Genomic DNA, 17399 nt, shown 5'->3' with positions numbered 1-17399 from the left:
TGAATTTGAGAGTTGGCTATGTGAGTAGTAAGAAGTGGAAGAGATATAAGATGTGTCAGAGAGAAATGACAAGATTTGAAAACTGATTAGATACATAAGGTAAGAGAGAAAAGGGAGTTCAAGGAAACACCAAAGTGGTAAACGTGAGAAAAAGGATAAAAGTACTAAAATAGTGAAATATGGAATAGCTGGAGATCTTTTTTGAAGGGGAGATATATTGTAGGTCACTGATGCAGACAGAAATTCATCTATGCCTGTTTATTCTGTGCAAGCATCTGTCTCACTTAAACAAAATCAAAAAAAAAGGGGGAGCAGGAAAAGATGATGGGGGAAATAATGATGAAGAAACACAAAACATTACTAAAAAACTTATTTTAAAGATGGAAGAAAAGAAGAGGGCCCTTATTCACCTTATCACTACAGTGAAGGGCATCTTATGTTGGAGGGGATGGAGAGTGGAATTTTCCCCAATGTCACCAAAATAGCTATAGCTTTAGATTCCCAAGGAGATAAAGTTATAACACTAACTTCCCTGAAAGGTCAATTTATTCTACTTCCTGAAAATTAATACCTACCCATAATGTCAAGAAAGTCTTCAGCTAGAACAACTGGGCCTCTGTCAATAGGTTTCCCAGAACCATTGAAAACTCGACCTGTATAAAAAAAGAGTAATAAAATAGCTACATGAACAAGGTATCTGGTTTCGAAAAGCATAGTTCTGATAAGGAAAAAATAGCTCAACTCAAAATAACAAATACTATTTATTACATACCAAGCATATCTTCAGACACTGGCGTTCGAAGAATATCTCCTGTAAATTCACAGGCAGTCTTCTTGGCATCTATACCTGAAGTCCCTTCAAAAACCTACCAAAATAAAAGAGATATAACAGAGGCAATAGAGTATGGATTTTTTTTAAAATCCGCATTTGAGTCCCATCTATATTATTAATTATGATATAAGGCAAAATAATTTATTGCGAGCCAGTTTCCTGCAAAAATGGGAATAATACTAAGTGCATAACCTATATCATAAGGTTCTGGCTAATGAAAGTGTTTTACAAAATTATGTAATATAATGTGCTGTAACAACTGCAACCTCACCAGTCCAAGACATTTTGGTCAGTTCTAACAATCTGAAAATTCTTCTATATACTAAGCAGAAATCTGCCTGCCTATGATTTCCATTCTCTATTACTGTTTTAATCCCACTTTCCCAAAAGAGACTCTCAAGTAAGGCTCTTTCAAAGAGAGGTATCATGAATACCAAAAAGTTTTCCTCAGGTCAATGTTCTCAATTATCCATAAGTTTCTCCCTGTCCCCATAAATTAACTTCATGAGCTCTACACTTTATCTAACTCCCTTTGTGATAATCCAGTTCATTCTTCACTCACCCTCACCACCAGCACCACCACTCCCTCCCTGGAAAAAAATGTATTTTACTAGCCAATGGACAGTAGATAAGACTACAGATGACAGTTTCTTGGCAAAAGCAGAAGAATGACAACTTCTAACCTTTAGTACCTTTCTTTCCAAGCTGATTTTTAAATGATTATAAGCAAAAATAAATGACTAAATTGACTGACTACAAAGATATATGAAGAAAAAACACCATTGACAAATTTTAGTAAGTGCTACTTACCTGAACTACTGCTTTGCTACCACTAACTTCTAAAACCTGACCACTTCTCTTTGTGCCATCAGGTAACGTTAAGAGGACGATCTCAGCATATTTGGGAAACTAAAAAGAAAAGATAAAGTTTAAAAATTAAAACAAAAAAAAAACCTAAGTTCTAAAGCTCCTGAAGGTTTTCTACATATCGTACTTAATACTACATGTTCTCAACCAATTTAAAACCTTAAGAATCCTGTCAAAGGTAAATTCATAGACATACTCATATGAATAAGAGTCAAATTTCATCTGTATATCTAGCCAATGACACTTTCTTCTTTAACAAGAATTATGGCTTATTGTGTCTGAGGCAGTTATCTTGGAACGTTAACTTATGACTAGAGTTCTTAAACTATACAAATATGATTGAATTTATAAGAAAACAAAAGCTAAAATATAAAATGTGATCATACCAGTTTAAAAACAATTTAAATACTATGCTGACAAACATTCCAAAGGAATTCTTTTTTGTTATATATACATACATATATAAAAGTTAGTTTCTTCTCACCAAGAAGTATACTATAAAAAATCATGTGTATTATATACTGATTTGAAACTAGACTGTCCCCTCAAAGCTGCCTTATATAAAATAAATTCTATCCAAAATTAAGTTTCATAATTCTTTACCATAAACTTATATTTTTCCTTATTAGAAATTATGTCATTATATGTGGCAAAGAGATGCGCAAAGCTTATATTCAAACCTATGATAAAGGCACAATAATCCACATTTATAGATGTACATAAAAGAAATCCATCTACCATGGAATTTTAACCTAGACTTTTAAAACTTTTAAAAAAATTAACAATTTATTTTATTTTTTCATCCTATGTATTTTATTTTATGCATTTAAAAATAATCCAAGAAGAGGTTCATAGGCTTCACGACACTGCTAAAAGAGACCAAGTTACCCAAAAGGTTAAAGATCTTTTACATCATACCCACATATTTATCTCTCCTTGGAACAAAACTAAGGAAGCTAGAAGAGATCCATTACACAAGTTCACTTACAAAAACTGTTCCTTTAAAGCCCTTATTTCTGGTTCCTAAATTGAAAGATAAGAACTTAAAAGAAAATATTTGTATATTATACATGAATACTTTGTAGAGCTGTATTTCAACAAAATGATTGAAGCTTGTAAATAATATCTGCCTCAATGAAATGAGGGCCAACTAGCTAACAAAGTGTTTAGAGGATAGGGCCTTAAGTTAGAAAGAATGGAGTTTAAATCCAGTCTCAAGACTTACTAGCTGTGTGACCCTACTTCAAATTACTTTACCCTTTTTGCCTGTTTCCTCATCTTTAAAAAAGCTGGAGAAGGAAATGATAAACCACTACAATATCTCTGCCCAAGAAAACCACAAATGGGGCCAAGAAGAGTTGGGCATGACTAAACAATACATGCTCCATTTGTCTGTAAAGATGTGAATGGATCTAAAAATTTTAATATGATTGCCTTTGTATACCTGACTTGACAAAAAATATGGTTCTTTGACTCAGAATTCAACATTCTGTTAAATCATTAGCTACATGGGTAACACACTTTGGGGAATTCTCTGGGCATCAGTTTTCACATTTGTAAAAATAAATTAGGCCAAATGAATCTGAGGTTTCTTCCAATGCTAAATATAATCTTTTAACTTTATAACCTTCAGTAATAAAGTTGAAAAGACAAACTCCCTTTTCCATTCCTCTTTCTAGAAAGATATGAATTGCAATTTATAGACTCATTTCCCTGATAACATTTAAATTTTTTTTTTGTTATACATATATATTAACTTTCTAAAATACACATTTCTTTATGAATCATATTGGGAGAGAAAACTATGAACAAAAGGGAAAAATCATGAGAGAAAAAAAAACCAGAAAAAAAGATATGGACATAACGTGTTGATTTACACTCAATCTCCATAGTTCTTTTTCTGGATTCAGATGATGTTTTCTATCTCAAATTTATTGGGATTGCCATGAATCACTGAAGCACTAAGAACCAAGTCTTTCATAGTTGATCATTGCACATTCTTGCTATTACTGTATACAATATATTTCTGATTCTGTTTATTTCGCTCAGCATCAGTTCATGTAAATCTTTCCAAGCCTTTCTAAAATCAGCTTGCTCATCATTTTTTATAGAACAATAATATTCCATTACCTTCATATACCACAATTTATTCAGTCATTTCCTGATAAAATTTTATTTTTGCAATCTGAGACAGAATGTTTAACTCAGGTTTTTTTTATTACACTTTATAGATTTATTTTCTATTTCTGAAGCTAATAATGGTTAATAAAGATATATACAGCTGTATTTGGATGAAATACCAATTTATGATTAGCTTACTCTTACCCAACGCATATAAAAACAGTCACTTTAGAAAAAGACAAGTCAACCACCAGTTCAAAATCATTCATTTATTTCTTTTAATGTGCAAATTAGGATTTAAATATACCTTTTAATTCCTTTAAAAACCAAAAAAAGCATCAGAAAGAGAGCAATATTTACCTTAACTTGATCTAAGATTACCAAAGGACCGTTGACTCCTGATACTGTTTTGTATGCTGAAAAGAAAAACGGTAACAATTAACTACAGCAGACCAGAATCCAATAACATAAAAAAACAAACAAAAAACAGAGGGAATGGGAAACCCTACCATTTGAAATTATGAGACAAAAACATGGCTATACAACCAGTTGATGTGAAAATAATCTTAAGTAAAGTTTTAATGGACTTCAGGTTCACTATGAATCCATAGAATTAAAAACCTGTAGAGATAATGCTGCATTTTAATCCAATCTCACATTTATTTACTATGTCCCAGAGCAGAAATGGGAAACACTCTACTGTCTCTGTGAAGAAAATGTCAAATGGGGTCACAAAGAATTGGACATGACTGAAACCACTGAACATTAACAAAACTATGTCCTAGTTGGTGGTACCCAACACATTCATTTATTAACTATCTATTACATCTTAGGTATTAAGAGTAAATAGAAAACAGTCCCCCCCTGCCTTCAAGGAGTTTACAATCTACTTGAAGAAGGGATTCTGAATATATGTAAAAAAAAAGTAAATACAGACAAAATAATTTGAAGAGGAAAAAGAAAGCACTGAAATTATCATGTCCATATATATCATATATAAACAACTAAAAGACTATAAAGAAGCCTTGAAGAAAGCTAAAGATGGGGCAACTAGGTGGTGCAATGGATAGAGCATCAGCCCTGAAGTCAGGAGAACCAAAGTTCAAATCTGGTCTCAGACACTTAACACACTTCCTGGCTGTGTGACCCTGGGCAAGTCACTTAACCCCAATTGCCTCAGCAAAAAAAAAAAAAAGGAAGAAAAATAAATAAACTTAGGTAAGAGGAATCATTTCCACGAGAGAAGTAGGCCAGTTTGGCTGAAACAAAGCATTTATAAAGGTGACTAATATATAAAAAGCCTAAAAAGGTAGGTATAAATCAGACTGGGAACTAAGTAAGGCCTTTCCTTTTCAAATATGGCTCATCTCCAAATATGGTCTGTTATAGTTAACTGTTCAGTCACCCAGTCATGTCCAACTCTTTGGGACCTCATGGACCAAACAGACCATGAATATTCCTTTAGGAAAGAGTAGTTTGCCAATTTTTTTTTTTCCAATGGATTAAGGCTAACGGAAGTTAAGGGTCTTGCTAAGTTAATTTAGGAAGAGCCTAATCCTTCAAGGGAGATGGTAGGCTAAGATTATATTTTATTCTGGGGCTCTGACTGCCTCCATTCCAGAATATAATTCTGGGGAAAATGTCTAAAATAATACTTGAGTATTCATGTCTAGAATCTCCTCCAAAATGTGGGCAACAGATATCCTTCTAAAAAAGGATATTCAATGCACAAAACAGGCATAGCCATTGGTTTATCTTCTCCACTACGAAAAATGTTTAGGGAGATCCATCAGCAAATGTTAACATAGAAATGTCATCATTCAGTTATTAAATGGGCTTTAAATACCAAAGCTTAAAAAGATGTAATTTATCCAAGAGACAATTAAAGTTTTTTGACTAAGATCCTAAGATTATAGATCCATAATTAAATGGGCTCTCAGAAGCCATTTGATTAAACTCTTTCAGTTTACTAATGAGGAAACCGAGGATCAAAGATTCTGATATTTTCTAACTGTATCCCATTAACATATCCTTAGTATAATACAAGTTAGCAGCTTTCATTTTCAGAGATTAAAAAAATCCTTTCATCTTGGCAATTCAAAGTACAGAAGCATACCATGAATTAAAAGTATAAAGGAAGAATTGTGATTTCCCCCAAGACAATAATCAGAGACAGGATCTGAATTCAGACCTTTGATTCCCAAAGCAGCAAAAAGTACCATGATGCCTCAGAGACATGCTAAAACTTATGATTTAAGATTATGCTATCAATTACATGAAATGAATTGAAGGAGAAAAAGTCTCTTATGTCCACTGACAATTGCTACTGAAATTGAGAAGTGAAAAGAGCCTGAGTTTCTTTAAACAACATTTGCATCTTTACCTTAATACAGTTCTCATCTGAAGAACTAAGAGAACAGTCCTTGCCCTGGGATCACTTCACATCTAGAATCTGGTGTGAAGGTTTAAGTGGTTACATTTTAGGAAGGAGTTAACTTGTACATCTGAGGGGAAGATGAATGTTACTAAATGATGAAGTTACTAAAATTGTGCCATACTGAAATTTGAAGTAAGGTATTTATCCCAAAGTATAGAACACTTAAGTTAAGGGTAATATGATAACATGGAAATCAAGTATCTGGAGCTGTAATATGGATATTTGACCAGACTACTTTATGATCCCAGAAGAGAGAACCAAGGAGCAATGGATGGGCAGATTTTGGCTTCTAAAGGAAAATTACAACTAGCTGAAAGTGGAGGAAAAAAGCCTACCTTCTGAGGAAGCAAATTCTATCATTAGAAGTCTTGAAGACCAGATGACTGCTTCCCCAGGAAATATTTCCCAATCAGGTAGTTGGACTAGGTGACTTCTGAGGCCCCTTGCAACTCAAGTCACCATATCTAGGCTGCTCCATACCCACCATGTTGCCCTGTCCCAAAGCTAGTCAATAATCAGTCCCTTTTCCCCTTCTAATTACCACCTCTTGATCTGGGAACAAAGATCAAATCCATACTATTATTCCTGAAAGGAACTAAACAATTGCTAGTAACTCCACTTACCCCTTGTAATTTCCTAAACCAAATCAATCTCCCACCCCAAATCCCCACTCCTAAATGTATAATGTTCTCTCTTTAGAATGTAAACTTCTAGAGGTAAGGGAGTGTTTCTCATTTAGACTTTATATTCTCATAATCTAGACAGGGGTCCTCAAACTCCGGCCAGCGGGCCAGATGCAGCAGCTGAGGATGTTTATCCCCCTCACCCAGGGCTATGCAGTTTAGCTTCTTTATTTAAAGGCCCACAAAACAAAGTTTTTGTTTTTACTATAGTCCGGGGGACTCCCTCCAACAGTCTGAGGGACAATGAACTGGTCCCCTATTTAAAAAGTTTGAGGACCCCTGATTCTAGCACATGGCAGTACTTAATATGTCTTTTTACTAATTCATTCACTCTATAACACGATTCTGACATTTTCCAGCTATGCCTTGTTAAGAATATATATATTCTTAATATAACTCAAATTAGTGGTTTTCATTTTAAGAAATTAAAAAAAAAAAATCCTCCAATCTTGGCAACTCTAACTACAATGGAAAATAAAAATATAAAGAATTTCATAAGTTTCTTACTATAGATCTCTGACAAATACAAATTTCAGCATTAAGCTACATAATCAGAAAAATTAAAACAAACACATTTTAAAAGGTCTAGAAGGCATGAAATAGTTTACAAGAAACTATTAACATCTTAGGAATTTCTCATTTGCTTAAGTTCTCTTAAGTCTAGGAACAAATTTTGGAAGAAGAGTCTAAGCAAAAATAAAAGTGTCTTAACAGTAGGAGCAAAAAATTTTAACATCAGCATTTGAATTCTTGAGGACATTAGAGGTAAGATGTGATTTACAGCTGGGAAATGGCATTTACTCTGGTCCTTGTTTCTAACTTTCTTACATAATATCCTCTACTCCATCCATTATGGTCCAGCTACAAACTGGTCACTTTGCTATTCCTCCCATCTTCCACATCATTTCCTAATCCCATGCCTTTGTATTTGCTCTTGCCTTGAATCCTTTCCCTCTTAATTTCTACCTATTAAAACTTACAGCCAACCTAGAAAAGCCTTTACCAGTCAGTTAGCCCAGTATCTTCTCTTCTAAAATTACCTTAAATTATTTACATACACACACACACACACACACACACACCATTTAACCCTTTTATCTTCTAAGCAACTCTCTTCAGAAAGGTGTAGAGACAGATCTGCATTAGTAAAGGGAGTGTGCTTATTTGAGAGTTGCACCTACCACTGACACACAGTTCTAACCCCCATCACTAAATACAAATATGTACAAACTGCACTGCCATTAGAATATAAGTTGTTTGAGGGCAACACCTATTTTCCATTTTAAATATGTATTCCAAGAACAGCTATTCTTAGCAGAATGCTCTTTGGTTGATATAGCTTATCAACTATGATGAGCTCACTCCTACCTTCCAAACAGAAGGTATTTTAAGATAGTACTTGCTCTGAGAAGGAAAAAAAAAAGTTTAAGTATAAATACAAATATCCATACAGATATGTACATGTAAACATTCTTGTAGAAAAGGGCCCAAGACCTGCTAACTCTCAAAAAATCCCAGCAAAAACATAAGCAGATTATGTTGACAATGTTCTGAGATTTATAAAGTTTTAAGTTTTTACATATTCTATCTTATTTGAATCTCAGAATTACCAGTAAAATAGATATTAAGGATATTATCACTCTCATTTTGCAAGAGTATGAGACTGGAAATACAAGTTACTTGTCCCTCTTTAACTTACACAATTAAGTGTGAACTAAGTTTTGAGTCCCCAGATTAAAGAATATCATTCTTTAATGAATGCCTGTTGAACTGAATGGTGCATGTAAACTTTGTATATCACAAAGGGCCTACCGTTTCCCCTTAGAACATAAAGAAAATTATGAAAATTTGAAAGCAACTTGCATTCTCTTTAGAAGATCTTCAACATTTTTTTTTTTTTATTTCTATAACAAATAGTGCAAAAACTATGTTCAAAAATTTCACTCACCAGAACTCTAAATGAGTGAGTTGTCTTAGGGAAAAAAAAAAAAAACATTGCATACCAAGTAGGATGATTTGAATTCAAATCTCAGCTCTGATCTATAGTTATCTGTGTCACTAAGAACAAAATCATTTCACCACTTCTCTAAGGCTCGGTTTCTTTAACTATAAAATATTTGCAGTAATTTGCAGTAAGCTGTTATGTGACAGTTATTTTTTTTTTTTTTGCTCCAAAAATTCCAGCTTTTATTATTATTTTTTTTATTTCTATATTCCTCTCATTTTAAAAGTCAGCTTTTTGAGGTAGCTAGAAAAAAACAAGAGTGGAATGTTTAAGATTTTGCCTAATTTTGGTATGCCATATAAGTTTCAAGGACCTTAGCTCATTTCACTTAAACTAACTTTTAGAGATAGTCACAATCTAAAGTTAGGCCTCAAAGGGATTCTAGAGATTAAATAATCCAAAATAAGCTTCTCTTCCCCATTTTACAGAGTTAAACTGAGGACAGTTAGGATCAAAGTTGTACGCACAAATTCAGATTTGATATATGGGAAAACTTTTAAATTAAAGTTATTCAGGAATGAGCTATTAATAATGTGACTGTTAAATGTTTTGTGTGAGCATTTATACCTTTGAGAACTGAGAAGACTACAAACCAATGTTTGTGCTGATTATTACTCAAGACTTAAGAAAGTGATGGAAAAAATGTTAGTAATGCAAATTAAACTTGAAGAATAAGAGGTATATTTTTTTCCTTCAGAAAATCCATTTACCTGCATATACCTGGAACTAATCCAAAGTGGAAAGAGTCGTTTTAAGAGGTAACAATTTCTTTCTCAGTCATCTTTAAAATCAAGCTCAATGTCACACAAGGTATAAGTAAGCAGAACTGATATTCAAAATCAGGATTTCCAAATAGTGTGTGTTTGTGTGTATTTTTTTTTTTTTTTTTGCTAAGACAACTGGGGTTAAGTGACTTGCCCAAGGTCATACAGCTAGGCAGTATTAAATGTTTGAGGCTGGATTTGAACTCAGGTCCTCCTGACTTTAGGCCAGCACTCTATCCATTGCGCAGTCTAGCTGCCCCCAAATTGTATGTTTTTAAAAAAACAGATGACACCAATCATCAGTTCTTTCAGGATTTGAAGAGATCTGTTATTCATGATTTCATTTTTCTTAGAAAAAATGACCTACCTCTTAAAGACACTATAAAAAGAATGCTTCAGAATCTCATGTTTGGCATCTCATCTGATCTGTGTCAATAGAGGAAACAGCTGAGAAAAAAAGCCCACAAGGTTTTGCCAGTCACAAGAAAAACAGTATGACCATGGGAGAAAAAAAAATTGAGTCATGGTTATTTCCTGGAAATGGAGAACATGAATAGGTTTCCAGAAGACAAGAAAGGATTACTGGTCCATCAAAAGGAATCTCAGGGCAAACAGAGCTTCCAGTAGCTTCTGATCTGGGCTCATTATTTTATAGTTACGCTTTGTACTTTAGTATAACATTAAGTTTGCAATGATCATGCACAATCAGCCACTTTCCCCATCAAATTAACTACTCATATCTAATTAATTATCAACTATAATTCTAAGCCCTTACTTCCATTTTACATTGGACAATGTCACCCTGGAGTGTTTTTTCCTGTTATAAACTTGCTGCTTATTTGGCAAGGTTTATTGTACAGATATACCTAAATAAATTTGGTGCTACAAGTCCATAAAAAGCAGACTTATTAAGCACCAGCTCTGAAGTCAGGAGGACCTAAGTTCAAATCTGACCTTAGACGCTTAACACTTCCTGGGTGTGTGACCCTGAGCAAGTCACTTAACCCCAATTGCCTCAGAAAAAAAAAGGCATGTTTATTTATAATGGCTCGAGTATGAAACTGTTGAGAAAATAGTGAGACTTTTATTTGTAGAATATTCATGCTATTTCAATGTTTCAGATTTTTTAAATTGCATTTTCTTATGAACTTAAAAAGGCAGCACGATATAGTGGGTAGAGTGCTGACCTTGAAGTTAGAAAGAGCTAGGTTCAAATACCACCTCTAAAAAAAAATACTGGTTATGTAATGATCCTGGGAAATTTGCTTAACCTCTCAATGTTCCAGGCAACTCATAAGATTGCAGAACAAGAACTGATATGCAGTAATATTAGAAATTCCATAGTGAGAAGTCCATCAACTGATGAAATCACAGATTCAGTCAGAAGAAAAAAATTAATGAACTTAAATCACTAAGAAAAATATTCCCAAATCAGTAGTTTTTATTGTATTTAATTCAGTTGCAGAACTGTTCACTGAAATATAAATTTTATCATTATAAAAAGGATTTGTTTTCCAAATATATAGTAATCAGTCCCAGTACTCTATGGGCAACAGAATAATCTGACAATTTGCAAATCTCTGGATTGACTCAAGTGGGTGCTAAAATAACTCACAGAGGCTAGACCTAGCACCTGTTTTGAATTTGGGGGGAAAAAAAGGGAGGGAAGTCCAATATTTTTGACAAAATACAATCGTGGGAGAAAGTAAAGTATATTGACATTTTTCCTGTTCATGACTACTTTTACTACATAATAAACTTGAAAAGAATAAAAATAAAGCATCAAAATGGATAAATCAGTGTGTTCCTGCTCCACTCAGACTTAGGTTCTTAAAACTTGTTAAAAGAATGAATGGGCAGAAGAACTGAAAATATTTGGAGTTTATAGCTAAGGCTCTTCTTTAGGTTGAAAATCAGTGCCCTAGAGCAAAATGTTGCCCTCCTTAAAAATAAATAGATAGATAAATAAATAAATGTTTTTCTTTGCTTCTAACTGGGGAAAAAAAAAAAAAGATCATTTGGCTTTCAACTTTAGGGTTTGGCTTCAAGAACTTAAGTGCCTGTGGACTATTCATGTTTTCTTTCTTTAAAACCAATTGTCTGAATATGGTCTCAAATCAGAATAGTGCTTTCTCAGAGGCTTAATTTTAAGATGAAAAAAAATATATTAAAGCTAAAATGATTAAGAATGCTCTGCAGTTAAGTTGTTGGTGAATTAAAAATAACTCAAACACTATTAACTAAATTGAAAAGTCTGAAATGTTCACATACAATTCTATTCCCACCACCTTCTTAAATATGTTGCACTTCGTTTTGAAACATGTAGGCTTACATTCTATTCCAAAGAGAATGAAGCTAGCTATTGGAATGGTTACACTATCTATGGGAGAGTCATTTAGTCTCTTGGGTCTTAGTTTCCTTATCTGTAAAAAGTCTCCCAAGGCCCATTAAGCCCTGTTTTAGATCTAAATCTATAATACTATCCCAAAGGTAGAAACACTGACATATAGTCATGTATTTAAACAAGCGGAGTAGAGAAAGAGATCTAACACTACATTTTAACCTATAACAATATTTAACCAGCACTTCTTTGCCACATGATAACTTCTCAAAGAAAAGACTTCAACTACCATGTTGTCTTAAAAGTTAATGTCATAAAGGGGGGAAGAGGAAGGCAAACCCTATTTACAAGTAAGTACTTCCATTCATTTCTCATCCAAAAGAAAAAAAAAGAAACTTTCTTCAGAAATGTTCAGCAAGAATGTGTTGGGATAGAGCATCTACATGGTGCAGTGGATAGAGCAAGCCCTAAAGTCAGGAGGACCTAAGTTCAAATCTTAACTCAGATACTTAACACTTCCTGGCTGTGTGACCCCGGGCAAGTCATTTAACCCCAACTGCCTCAGGAAAAAAAAAAAGTGTTGGCGTTTTTTACCCTCTAAAAATTTTAGGAAAATTTCCTGTAGCCCACTTGAGTGGAAAGAACATGGGACCGGGAATCAGACCTTCCTGGCTTTGTTTATGTAACCAGGGACAATTCACTTCCAATTTATCCAGTCTGTAAGTTAGCCAATAGATATTATTGCTTGCACATTGTCTTCCCCCCATTAGAATGTAAGCTTCTTGAAGGTAGGCAGGCTCGGTTTTTTATTTTTATCCCCAGAGCTTAGCTTAACCATGGCACATAGTAAACACATAATAAATATATATATATATAAATCTGTTTTCATTTCTTTGGGCCTCAATTTCCTCATTTGCAAAATAATGGGGTTAGAACCGATACCCTCAAAAGTTCTTTTTAGCTTGTGTTCCTAAAGAATTCAAGATAAGAAAATGCACAAATAAAAATTTAGATATTCAGTGATCTAATCCGGAAGAGGCATACTATTACATTTTTAAATCTAAACAAGGAACAATTTACCCAGCCTTTTTCAAAGTCTCAAGAAAGTTTGGTCAGATGACATTTTCCCACTTCCCCACCCTAGGCAGGGCAAGAATTTTTCCCAACAATACCCTAGCTACTTAATGATTGTGAAATTTTCAAGGGGGAAATTCTGCGGCAATTGCACAACATAAGACCCACCCTTTTCACCTCAGACTCATTATTCAAACAATATCTACGGCAATTATGTATCTCACAACTTTTCTATAATAAAGGGGAATCAAATACCAAAGTATTGGAAACCTGGAAGACTACAATAGAGCAGCAGAAGAGTGAAGGTTCTAAAAGTTTGCAAGTAAAGCTTTGGTTATTTCTAAATTTTAACAAAGTTGACTCTGGGTTATGATCAGTAAAAGAAACTGATCTATTCCAAAATGTTTAAGAACCACAAACTTTATGCATCTTACAAAATCACTCAAGATCTTAAAATAATTAAGTTCTAATTCTCCTGTGGCATAAGAGAACACAGCTAGTACACATCTAAGTGGCACAGAAGAGAAAGTACAGGGCCTGAAATCAGAAAGATCTGAGTTCAAATACAGCCTCACACACATACAAGCTGTGTAATTTTGGCCAGGTCACTTAATCTCTTTTTGTCTCAGTTTCCTCCTCTGTAAAATGGGCATAATAATTGCACCTACGATTGCTGAGAGGATTAAATGAAATAATAATTGCACAGGACTTAACACAGTACCTGGCATATAGTAACTGCTATAAAACATCAGCTACTATTTTTATTGTTATTGGTATCTCACCAAAGCACAAAAACTGCTGGGTGAAGCATTGGACCTGTAAGCAGGAAGATCTGAGTTCAGGTCTAACTTCAGAAATTTCCTATTAGTATGACCTAGGACAAGTCACTTAACCTCTGATTACCTTGGCATCCTCATTAGTAAAAATAAGAATAATAATGGCAGCTATTTCCCAAGTAGTAGAGAGAATAACAAATATCTGTAAAGTGCTTCCTGAACCTGAAAACGCTAGATATTATTCAGCTGGGAAAGTTCATATCCTTCACTCGTTTGGTAACTCCACTTAATTTCTGGCTGATCATTTCTTCATTGATTACCTTCTAAGAGAAAGATCTCAAAAGCAGTAGAGGGTTGGTCATCATCATCAGGAATCCCCTTTCTTTAGCCACTAAGAATTATCAGTAATAATCAGAAGAATCAAATCAGTTCTGTATCAATTTAAGATTTACAAATGACTTTTCTCACAACAATCCAGAGGGTTGGGTATCAGTTTCCATTTGCAAAAGTGAGGCTCCCAGAGAAAGGACTTGAAAATACTCATAACAAATATTTGTTACAAATTTCACTTATGGTGATATTACTAATCAAATTTAAAATGGAAAAATTCAAAATTCAATAGGTTTCCAAAAGTGCTTGTGACTAGCACTAAGAATATGGCAGCTATTTTTAAAAAAATTATTTTAGCATTATTTTTAAACTACATGTGATATCCATTCAAGCTTTCCTGATAGTCCAGGGGAAACTAAATTTATACTAAAACTTCTAAAGAACAAAGTATGCTCATTTTCTATTAGTTAGAGGCTAACTAGTAAAATACAATTCAGCAAAACTCAACCTTAGTTTCCACATCCATAAAATGAGAAAGTTGGGAAAGAAGGTCTCTGTAATCCTTTCCAGCTCTAATTTCTGTAACCAATGGATTAGGAGGTTTAAATGGTTTTACGACCTATGACCATGAAGTTTAGATAATGCTCCTAATATAGTGTTTATGCAACATTTCAAGCTCTGAAAGCTGACCAGATTTACAATATATAATTTCTGGTTAAAAGTTTCAATCTTCTCAAGAATCTAAAGGAGATATTTAAAACAAAGTATAAACTGAAAAATTACTGCAAATCCTCCTTTGGAACTACTTTACCTTACTAATGCACATTTTTTTTTCTTACAAACACTCCTGGAAATAAGTTGACAAAAAGAGGGGGAAACCAAAAAAATAGTTTATTTAAAGAATTACATAGCTAAAACAGATTTTGGAAAACGTCTAGTCCAAATCCCTCATGAGGGCCAGCAAGTATAACTGAGTAGCCCTAAGACACATAGCTAATTAGTACCAGTTTTCCTGACTCAAAAGGAAAGGTTCTTTTCCATCAGAAGACGCAACAATTCTCTAGGTGAATGTTAAATTGCATTGAATAATAGTAGATTCTCATATCACAGACTCGTACTAGCTGTGTGACCTTGGGCAAGTCACTTAACCTTGTTTGACTCAGTTTCCTCATCTGTAAAATGAGCTGGAGAAGAAAATGCAAACCACTCTGGTGTTTGTCAAGAAAACCTCAAATGGGGACACTAAGAATCCAAAATAAATGAAATGATTGAACAAGAACAAAGCTTCTCAAGCATTTCCCAAACCTACGGAAAAATTAATGCAACATTTGTCAAGGATCCCTCACTTTAGATAATATTGGGCTCCAAAAGCTGCTTTCGGTTTAATGAGACTTCCCCTGAAAAGGGCCTATCTCGGAGGAGGAAGCCAGCTTTGCTCTCATTCCTGGTTACTCTGCAGTGCTGTCACATGACATGCTAAGTGATCAGGATCTGATTAGTCAGACAGGAGAAAAACCCTGGCAAAAACCCTTCTGGTTGTTTTCAGCCTATGCAAAGAACCGCTCAAGGACAAGAGCCCCTTTAGTAATTATGGCAAATTTTAAAAATTCGACCTCACCGATTTAAAAAAACACCACAATAAAGAACAAAAGCATGGCCAAACAACCCTAAGCACGGTCCAGTCGGTTCATCTTCAATCCTAGAACACGGTAGTTACTGGGAAACTGGGCTCTTGCACCCAACGAGAACTGGTTCACCTAACATGGTGTATTAAGGCCTGTCTGACAGCAATGAAACAGCGTGGACCAACGCATAGCACGCCCCCCCCCCCCCAAAAAAAAAAAAAAAAAAGATGATGGGAAATAAACCTCTACGTCTACGAGGTGAGGATGAGGAAAGGACTGAGACGATCGGGCTGCGAAAAGGCTACAGATAATTGCAATCAGACCCAATGCCCTGCTAGGAGCAGGCGGGGGAGGCGCACAAGTGCAAGGAGCTCTTGCTCCCAGCTCTGTCACGGTCGGGCTGAGGGACTTCAGGCAAATGCACTGTCTGAGGAAAGAGAAGTCACCGCGGAGTGAGAGGCCCCGGAGGCTCTTTCCAGGTTCTGCGGAGCATCCTCGGGACCCAGCTTCCCTCCCCCACCCACGGCTCTCCGGTCCCCACCTCGCCGCGCCAGGAATGGCAGCAAGAGCGCAGCGCCCCGAGGTGGGGGGCAGGTCTGCGGCCCCGACACGGCCAAGCACAGCCCTACAGGCGCAGGGGCGCGCTGACAGCAGGGGCCGCCGCCCCCTGCAGGGGAGACTCCCCGACTGCGCGGAGGGCGCCGGGAACGAGGAGGAGGGAGTCAGGCTGGGGGGGAGAGCGCCTTTGCTCTCCAAAACCTGGGCCGGCCGCGCTGACAGACCGGGGGAGGGGGAGGGGGAGGGCGGCCCCCGCGGGAGCACCCCGGGGCTCCCTCTGAGCGCAGGGGGGGGCGCAGGGAGCACGGAGAGATGGAGTCCCTTCGCCACAGCTCAGGCAGGTGAGGGGTGGGAGGGGAGAAGGGCCGGCGCTCCCTGCCGTCAGGTACTCACTGAGGCGGGGCTGAGAGAGGTAGTCTCGGTTGGCGGCCAGCATCTGCTCCCGGGGCCCTGGCTGCGGCCCCAGGCCGGGTTTGGACGACTTGGACATATTGGGCGCGGACCCGTTCACGATCCCCCGAACCGCTCGCACCGCCATCTTGTCTCCTCCGTCCCGTCGGGCCCCAGGAATCCCACTGCGCAGGCGCAGATATAGCCGGGAGGTCCGCACTCCCGGTTTCGTCTACGCGCGCGCTCCCGACTTCCTCCCTTCCTGGCTCCCTTCCTCTCTCTTGCCTTCTCTCTAGCTCCATCCCCCACGCCGTTTCTCAGCACCGCCCCCTAACGCCTACACTCAGGGGCGGGGTCGGCGGGAGCTGGCCAGAGTGCTGGGATGGGCTTGCTGGGCTGGAAGGGGAAGACGAGGGCAAGGAAAACGGAAGGTACAAAGTAATGAGGGGAAAATCGGAGAAGTCAGAATGTAGACGAGGGAGGAGGGTAAAACCGAGGGGAGACCAGAAGAAAAGAAAGGAGTGAGAGAGGAAAGTAAAGGAGATAAATGGAAGGAAGGAAGGAAGGAAGGAAGGAAGGAAGGAAGGAAGGAAGAA

At 36.5% G+C, this 17399-nt stretch overlaps 1 protein-coding gene across 1 annotated transcript in view; it reads right to left on the bottom strand.

Moving 5' to 3' along the window:
* Nucleotides 1–17049, bottom strand: part of ATP6V1B2 (ATPase H+ transporting V1 subunit B2) — a 31261-nt gene extending 14212 nt beyond the window's left edge. The window contains exons 1-5 of the mRNA XM_003758039.4: nucleotides 16807–17049; nucleotides 4181–4236; nucleotides 1643–1741; nucleotides 773–866; nucleotides 576–653 (exon numbers count right to left, since the gene is read on the bottom strand). Of these exons, the coding sequence (XP_003758087.1) occupies nucleotides 576–653; nucleotides 773–866; nucleotides 1643–1741; nucleotides 4181–4236; nucleotides 16807–16951 (472 nt within the window). The 5' untranslated portion in view covers nucleotides 16952–17049. The remainder of the gene's footprint in view (nucleotides 1–575; nucleotides 654–772; nucleotides 867–1642; nucleotides 1742–4180; nucleotides 4237–16806) is intronic.
* Between the last annotated feature and the right edge of the window lie 350 nt (nucleotides 17050–17399).

This window comes from Sarcophilus harrisii, chromosome 2, assembly GCF_902635505.1.
Source record: "Sarcophilus harrisii chromosome 2, mSarHar1.11, whole genome shotgun sequence".
Taxonomy (NCBI): domain Eukaryota; kingdom Metazoa; phylum Chordata; class Mammalia; order Dasyuromorphia; family Dasyuridae; genus Sarcophilus; species Sarcophilus harrisii.
The sequence above is the reverse complement of the archived record's forward strand: the minus strand, read 5'-3'. Positions and strand labels throughout refer to the sequence as shown.